Consider the following 9,083-nt stretch of genomic DNA (forward strand, 5'->3'; position numbering starts at 1 on the left):
AAGTTCTCTAACCATAATGGAACCAAACTACAAATCAACAACAAAAAATAGCAGGAAAAGTCACCTAAATTGCTAGAAATTAAATATTACATTTTAGCCAGGCATTTAGTCTACATAGTGAGTTCCAGGTCAGCTGGGGCTACAGGGAGACCTTGTCTCAAAAAAAAAAAAAAGACAGATAAATAAATATCACATTTTAAATTACCCATAGCAGATTGGTCTAGCTCAGTGGTAGAACATTTCCCTTAATGCATAAGGCTCTGGGTTTTAGCCTCAGAACTACAAATTAACAACAGTAATAACTGTACTCAAATAAATCATGAGACGGAAAACAAACCTCGAGAGAAATGAAATATATATTTAGCTGAATAAAAATGAAAGTACAACATATAAATATTTGTGATTAGGACTGGGGAATGGGTCAGCACTTAAGATATTGTACTGGTCTTGCAGTTAGATTTCTAGCACCCATATTGGGCAGCTCACAACTGCCTGTAACTCCAGCTCCAGGGAATCCAATGCCCTTTTTGTGGTCTCTGAGGGCACCCTGTACTCACATGCACACACACCTTTACAGACAGACAGACACACACACACACACACACATACACATAATTAAAAACAAAATAAGCACCTGAGATTCACAAATAGTTATTTCTTTAGGAAGGAAGCTTGATAGCACCAACTACAGATGATAGAACAAAAGAAACTCTTCAAGTGAAAAAGATAGCACATCAAGAAGCTTAAAAAAGCAAAATATGCCAGGCGTGGCGGCGCACGCCTTAGTCCCAGCACTTGGGAGGCAGAGGCAGGCGGATCTTTGTGAGTTCGAGGACAGCCTGGTCTACATAATGAGTTCCAGGATAGCTGGGGCTACAGGGAGACCCTGCCTCAAAAAGACAAATAAAAAAGCAAAATATATCTAAAAACAAACATAAGAAAGAAAACAATAAAGATGAGACTAAAATTAAAGTGAAAAGTAATTTTAAAACAATAAACTAAAAGCTGGTTAGTTTTAATTAATTTTTATTGAATTTTTATGAACTTCATACACAATGTTTTGGTCATGTTTAGATCCCCTCCTGTATCTGCAAACCTTTTACTAATCTCCCCACCACATTTCTGCTCTTTATATATAATAAAGGTTTATAAAGTCAGGTTTGTGTCCTTCAGTATGGACTCATTTACTGGAGCCTGGTCAACCTACTAATACTAAGAGACTCATCCTTAAATGAGAATGACTCTCCCCCTCTGAGCAGTCATTGGTTACCAATAGTTCCTCAGGTAAGGTTGGGGTTTCTTACCTACTTCACCATGTCTATGCTGGGATTGTGTCTGGCTTGAACTTACATGGGACTTGTGCATGCTGCCACCATTGCTGTGAGTTCATATGAGTGACTGACCAGCTGTCTGAAAGACACTGTTTCCTTGTGGTCATCCACTGCTTCTGGCTTTTACAATATTTCCACCACAACCCCCTTCCATGATGATCCCTGAGTCTTGAGAGGCAAAAGTTTGACATAGGTGCCCTACTCAGAGATAAGAAGCCTACAGTCTCTTGTTCTCTGCATTTTGAACAATTGTGGTTCTCTGTGTTAATCACCATCTGCTGTATAAGAGATGCATTAATCTATGGGTATAACAAGAAGTCATTAAATACCAGTTTAATACTATATCTGTTTAGCAGAATAATTGTATTAGGCTTTTTCCCATGGCCTGTGGGCTGTCTAGCCTCAGGTTCCTAGGCCTGATATCATTGTCAGGTATGGGCTTCGTCTTATGAAGCAGACTATTTTTTTGTTTTTTGAAACAGGATCTCCCTGTAGCCCCAGCTGGCCTGGAACTCACAGAGATCCACCTGCCTCTGCCTCCCAAGTGCTGGGATTATAGGCATGCACCACCATGCTTGGCATGAAGCAGACTTTAAATCAAGTTAGAAAGTAGTTGGTTACTCTTGTGATATTCATGCCATTGTTGCACCAGTGGGTATATCTTGTGAGGCCAGTTGTTGTAGCCTGCAGGATTCACAACTGGGTAAGGTTCATGCTAAACTTTCTTTTCAGGTAGTTTGCATAGCACCTTCCAGCTCTATGAATGTTAGATAACAGAGATGAGGCTTTGGAGTCAGCACCAGCTTGATTTCTCCTTGTTTGATCTACAGTTCATGTAGGTAATGTTTTCAGTAATAGTTTCTTACCGTGAGATTCTGGTGGGTAACCAAAAGCAGGGGCAATGGCTAGTATTGTGTGAGGGTCTATGGGACCCCTGGTCATCAGCTTCAAAAGAGGGAGTCCATTCCCAAAAAGTCAGGTTTTTTTTAAAGGATCCATAAAATTTGGGCTGGAGAAATGACTCAGTGGTTAAAAGCACTGGCTGCTCTTGCAGATGACCTAGGTTTTGTTCCTAGCACCCACATGGTGGCTAACAACTCTCTGTATCTCCAATTCCAGGAGATCCAACATCCTCTTCTGCCCTCTGCAGGCACTGTATGCATGTGGCGCACTTACGTACATGCAACTTCATATATACATACAGCTTCTCAAATCATGTTAGAAGGGTCTCAACATTCAATCATCAGGAAATTTTAAAATATCAGTAGTTATTTTCATTTTAAGAAAAAGTTGTATGAAGTTGCAAAAGCTCAATTTAAAAATGAACTGAAAAAAAGAAAAAAAAAGAAAGTTTCCTTTCCACTCTCCCCGCCCCCAGCACTGAACACAAAACAATGGACTTATGCATCAATTTCATATTTGTGTGAAGCAGTAACAATGACCATCAATAATTTGGAATTTCTGTTTACAGTTGCTCCAATTTTTTTTTCATTTTCAAAAAGCCATTATCCATTGTTGCCATGAAACAAAGATTATAGATTCTAGGCCTCAAAGATTCAGAAACCAATGTTAAGTCAAAGAAAATAGAAATCAGGGAGTTACACTAAATTTCTGGATCTAGCATACTAAAAAAGAAGAGTGAAACCTAGGAAAAGTCATCTAATTATCCTAGCTCCCTCCCTCACCGCCCCCATTAACCTACTACTGTACATCAAATACTGTGGATATGAGTCCAAGTCATCCTAGACAATCCAGTGAACAAAGTTAGTGTGTAACGCACTGGTGTGAAGTGTGAGATACAAGAGTCCCTTCATTCTTCATCAAAGTATATGTATATATATGTATTCCAGCAGCCAGAATAGATAGCTCAGCAACTAAGAGTGCTTCTGCTCTTCCAGAGGACCCAAGTGCACTTCCCAGCACCTACGTCAGGCAGCTCACAACAACTACCTGCATCTTCAGCTTCAGGGGATCCAACAGCCTCTTCTGGCCTCTGTGGGCACCCACACACATATGGCATAGACACACAGAAATACACAAATAAAGTAAAAATATATCTTAAAAACACATATATATTCCAATTAGTAAATAAACAAAACTTTGGACAAATGCTTAGAAAATAAATAGGATGTACATAGGAAAATAAGCACAAAACATATTCCCAATCGCGAGCTGTTAATCAAACGCCTATACACATCACTACACTACTGCACCACTTAGTCTGTAGACTGATTAAAATAAAAAATACTGAAAACACCTAGCGCTGGATAATATGTGGAGCAACAGGATTTCAGACATTGCCAAACGGGTTATGAGACTATGCAATCTCTTCAGAACAGGATTTGCCATATTCTCTTAAAAACCAGCTTTATCTAAACAGAATTCATACATCATAAAGTTCACACATTTAATGTATACAGTTAGGAGGATTTTACTATATTCACAGTTGTATAACCATCAATACAACCTATTTTTAGAACATTTTCGTTAGCTCAAAAGAAGCTCCACACTCGTTAGCACTTCTCCATTCCCCACATCTTACCTCTAGGGCTAAATGCAATGCTGATCCACTTTTGATTGATTTTGATTTATAAGAATTTACCTATTCTGGAAACTTCATATAAGTGGGATGATATATGGATTTTTGCAACTGGCTTCTATAATTAGTTTCAGAAGCAATCAATACTGTAGCATATATTAGATCCATTCTCTTTTTTTAAATTATTTTTATTTTTAGGTGTATGAATGGTTTTCATGCAGGTATGTGAGTGCACCCGTGTCATGAAGAAGGCGTTAGATCCCTTGGAACTAAAATTACAGACAGTTGTTAGCCATCATGTAGGTACTGGGAACTGAACCCAGGTCCTCTGCAAGAGCAGCCAATCCTCTTAATTGCTGAGCATTTTAGTGCAAAATATATTCCATTGTATGGCTACACCAGATCTTATTTGGCCATTCAGTTGATAGACATTTAAGTTGATGATGCTTTCTAGTTATCATGAATAATGCTGCTATGATCACAGATGTGTACATTTTTGTGTAATTGTGTAAGTTTTAACTTCTCTTAGATATGTATCTGTGCATGAAATTGATGAATCACATGTTGCTCAATGTTTAAGAGTTTGAAGAACTGTCAGAGTGTTTTCAACCGGAAGCATATGGGTTCTCTCTAAGTCCTTACATCCTTGCCAATGCATCTGGTTTTTTTTTATTATAGACATTCTGGTACATATTAAGTGGTATCTCATTGTGGGTTTGATTAAAATATTATTATAAGGTGAAATATGCACATACCATATACCCTAGCAACCACATGCCTGGCTACTTATTCTAGAGGAAAAAAGTTTTAAAAATCTTCATGCAGCCAGGCATGGTGGCACATGCCTTTAATCCCAGCACTTGGGAGGCAGAGGAGGCAGATCTCTGTGAGTTCAAGGCCAGCCTGATCTACATAGTGAGTTCCAGGACAGCTGGGGTTACAGGGAGATCCTGTCTCAAAAAAGACCAAAAAAAATCTTCATGTAAGGGACTGGAGAGATGGCTCAGCAGTTCAGTGAAGAGCACTGGCTGTCCTTGCAAAGGATTGGGATTTGGTTCCCAGCATCCACATGGCAGCTACCAACCATCTGTAACTCCAGTTCCAGGAGATTTGATGCCCTCTTTTGGCATCTATGGGCATTGCACAACACAGGTACACTTACATGCATGCAGGTAAAACACTCAGACACATTAAAAATAGTTAAAAAAAATAAATTAAAAAGTTCACGTGAGGGTTAGCAAGAGGATTGAGTGAGTATAAGCACTTGCCACGAAGCCTGACAGCTTCAGTTCATCCTTGGGTCAGTCCCACAAGGTAAAAAGAGAGGACTGACTCCCCAAAAATGTCCTTTGATCTCCACATGCATGCTTTGGCACATGTGTGCAGGTGCATACACACAAACACAGACAATAATTATAATTTTAAAACAAAAAAAGAAAAAAATTTTCACATGAACCTTCTTAGGAGCTTTGTATAGAATAGCAAAGAATAGAAACCTTCTCTATTACACCCAAATGTGCTTCAGTAGGTGAACAGATAAACTGTGGTGATATAAAGACACATACTACTAACATGTGCAGCAGAAATTCAGATGGGTCTCAAAGGCATTAAGCTTAGTTTAAAAAAAAAGAGTAACCAAAGTTGCATTTTTGCATCCATTTAGATGCCATTCTCAAAATGAGGAAGTTAAACTAACAGAGGAAAAAAAAATCAGTGGCAAAAGTGTCAGAGGTTAGAGTTTGGACCATATATACAGTTTCTTTGTGTAGAAATGGAATAGTTCTGTACCCTGGTTGGGGAGGCGGGTACTCATATGAACCTGTGTATAGGATCAATTTTCATAGAACCATATGCAAAGATGAGCACATGTAATCGATGATAACATCCCAATGAAGTCTGCAGCAAGTTAGTAGTGTTGTACCAAAGTCAGTTCACTGGATATGATAATATTATTATGAAAGATGTTGTCACTGGGGAAGCTGGATGAAGAGTGTACCTTATTCTAGCATCATTACAATTCCCAAGTCCCAAGACTCAGTCTGACCCTTTGCCCCAGCCTACCACTTTAAGGAAAGCCCTCTTCACATCTTTATTCCGAAGGCTGTAGATGATGGGGTTCAGGAAGGCAGAGATGACATTATAGAAGAGAGCCAGCTTCTTATCCTCCTCTGGGGAGGACTCAGAGCCAGGTCTCATATACATAACCATACACGGGATAGAGAACATAGTGACCACAGTGATGTGAGAAGCACAGGTGGAAAAGGCTTTGAGCCTCCCTTGAGTGGAGCGTATCCTCAAGATAGCAGCAAAGATATTGATGTAGACAACAATGATGAGGGACAGTGGGATCAAGAGAAGGATGAAGCCTAGGATGAAGTCTACCTGGTCATTGAGAGAGGTGTCTGCACAGGCCAACTTCAGGACAGCAGGCACTTCACAGAAGAAGTGGTTGATCTCATTGGGGCCACAATAGGGAAGAATCATAGCAGAGACAGTATATATTAGGGCACAGCTGATACCCCAGAATCCACAGAAGGTCACCAATGACCCACGCAGCAAAGGGCTCATGATGACTTTATATCTGAGAGGATGGCAAATGGCCACATACCTATCATAAGCCATGATTGCAAAGAGCCAAGACTCAGTGATCCCCAGCATCAGGAAGATGTACATTTGGGCCACACATCCAGTATAGGAAATGGTCTTCTTCTCACGGAGCAGATGTACCAGCATTTGGGGCACTGTGGTGGTGACATAGCCCATATCCAGAATGGATAAGACACTGAGGAAAAAGTACATGGGTGTGTGGAGACGGGAATCCACGCGAATCAAGGTGATAATGAGCCCATTACCTAGGAGGGTGATGAGGTAGAGGAGGAGAAAGACGCTGAATAGAATGACGTTTATCTTTGTATTACTGGAGAATCCTAGAAGAACGAACTCGGTGAGAGAGCTGCGGTTTCTCCGGAGGAAGTCCTGCATCCTTCTTCTGCCGCAGAGATAAAGAAGAGTTGTCATACACAAAGGCGGAACCTCCAGATCTGACTGCTGACATTCATATAACAGGCGCACCAAACGCAAGTAGCAAAATCCCAAAGAACTGGGAACAAAAACTTTAAAGAGAATTTCCATTTGATATGAAACAGTATGTCCATCCTGTATTACATAATCCCAGGTATTCTGGGACACCACATAATGAATCTCACATTTCAAAGTGTTAGAATTTGCAGGGGGAAGAGCATCCAAAAATTAAGGTCTTAATTTGGACTGTGTAGCTTACGAAAAGTCTCAAAAAAGGTAAGGGAAAAAATTGGGAGTTTTAAGAATGTAGCATTTGTGGGGTTGGAGAGATGGCGCCATGGTTAAGAGCACGGACTGCTCTTGCAGAGGACCCAGGTTTGGTTCCCAGCACCCATAGAGCAGCTAACAATGGTCTGTAAGCCCAGTTTACAGGATCCAATGCCCTCTTTTGACCTCCACTGGCATTGCATGACATGGGTGCACTTACATACATGCAGACAATGCACTCATACACATAACACAATATATGATAATAAATAAAAGATTTTAAAAGATTTTGAAAAACAATGTAGCATTTGTGTGCATTTCATATCAAATGTCAAAGCTTGCCTTCACTTTGGAAATTATCCAAAAATTAGCTTTAGTTTGACCACTCAAAAAGCTTGATAGGCACCCTCAGGTTAGAGATGTAGTTATTAGCCTAATTCCTTGGAATAGCAGGAAAATAACTATCACTGGAAATAAATCACACTCCACAGAGGCAAAGTCACCTCTTTTTATGGACCAGAGGAAAGTGGTACAAGGAGCAAAGGAAACATAACAGCTAAGGGTAACGGCCTACAAGTTTCCAAAATGGACGAAAGATACCCGTCTGCAAATAGAGCTGCTGTCCAGTGAACACTAAGAAATTTAAATATAAAGGAAAACTTCTGAAAACCAGACCTTATCATGAAACTGGTTTAAGAAGGGATGGTATGCCTAGCGGGAGGCAGAGGCAGGCGGATCTCTGTGAGATCGAGGCCAGCCTGGTCTACATAGTGAGCTCCAGGCCAGCTGGGGCTACAGGGAGACCCTGTCTCAAAAAGACAAAGAGAAGAAGAAGGGATGGCACATGTCTCCAAATGGCTAACAATTCAGGCTGAGGCCTCCCCACAGAAGCCACTGAAAGCAGAAGACAGCCAAATAGCCCAGGTGATGAAAAGTGGAGAGACAGAAAGGAGGGAGGAGAGGGAAAGGAAAGGAAGAGAAGAGCACAGGGAGGAAAAGGAAGAAAATCTCCAACCTAGAACTCAGTGAATGTGTCTTTTAGAAGTCAAAGTTGCTTTCTCTCAAATGAAAGCAGATCTGTGATTACCAAAGGCCAACAATAAAACAAAGTTCAAAGAACTGTTTTAGTCTGGAGGAAAATGGTCCCTATGGAAGAACAGAATTGAAGGAGAGAATGGGAAACAGAAAGAGGAAAGTATGTATGAGCTATCATAGTAGAACACTGATTGTTTGAACCAACAAAGTTAACTATAACATACGAAGCAGAAGGGGTTTCTGCATAGCACATACTTTCCAATGACTATAAATTACTATGCTATTACTATTATTACTATTTACTATAATGTACATAGTACATGTGTTGGTATCTGCCTGTCTGTCTCTATGTTTGTCTGTAGGACATAAATAGCCCAAAGAATAAGGAGGGAAAATGAATAATTTTTTCAATGTTTGGAAAGTGCTAATTCAAGTAAGCCTATAGTAAGTCAAGGTCTTTAGAACACTTTTATTCTACAAAGGGACCGATAACATTTTAAGTTTTACAAGCTATAAACAGTCACTGTTGCATACATCATGTAACATCTTGGTCAGTGATGGACACATATACAATGAATACCCCTAAGATTATAAAAGAGCTAAAAGCATTCCTACCTAGTGACATGATAGCCAGCTGCTGCACATCAACACATTGCTCAGACCTCTGTGATAATACTAGTGGGAGCAAACTGACTTCCAGGTGTATAAAAGCACAGCACACGCAATTATGAACAGCACATAACACTCGATAATGATGACAAATGACTATGTTACTATTTATGTATTTACTATTCAATAAGTTTATATCATCATTGTAATTTATTTATATTTATAAAAATGTTTAATATAGAATGACAAAATATATTATAGAGCATGCTGTGTCATGGAGT

General features: G+C 39.8%; 1 protein-coding gene across 1 annotated transcript; it reads right to left on the bottom strand.

The window, feature by feature from the left end:
- Positions 1 to 5,904: 5,904 nt before the first annotated feature.
- Positions 5,905 to 6,852, bottom strand: LOC103740943 (olfactory receptor 2A12-like). The gene has a single exon (XM_008841627.1). The coding sequence runs from the start codon at positions 6,850 to 6,852 to the stop codon at positions 5,905 to 5,907; it is 948 nt and encodes a 315-aa protein (XP_008839849.1).
- Positions 6,853 to 9,083: the final 2,231 nt, after the last annotated feature.

This window comes from Nannospalax galili, unplaced genomic scaffold (assembly GCF_000622305.1).
Source record: "Nannospalax galili isolate Female #2095 unplaced genomic scaffold, S.galili_v1.0 scaffold1160, whole genome shotgun sequence".
Lineage (NCBI taxonomy): Eukaryota > Metazoa > Chordata > Mammalia > Rodentia > Spalacidae > Nannospalax > Nannospalax galili.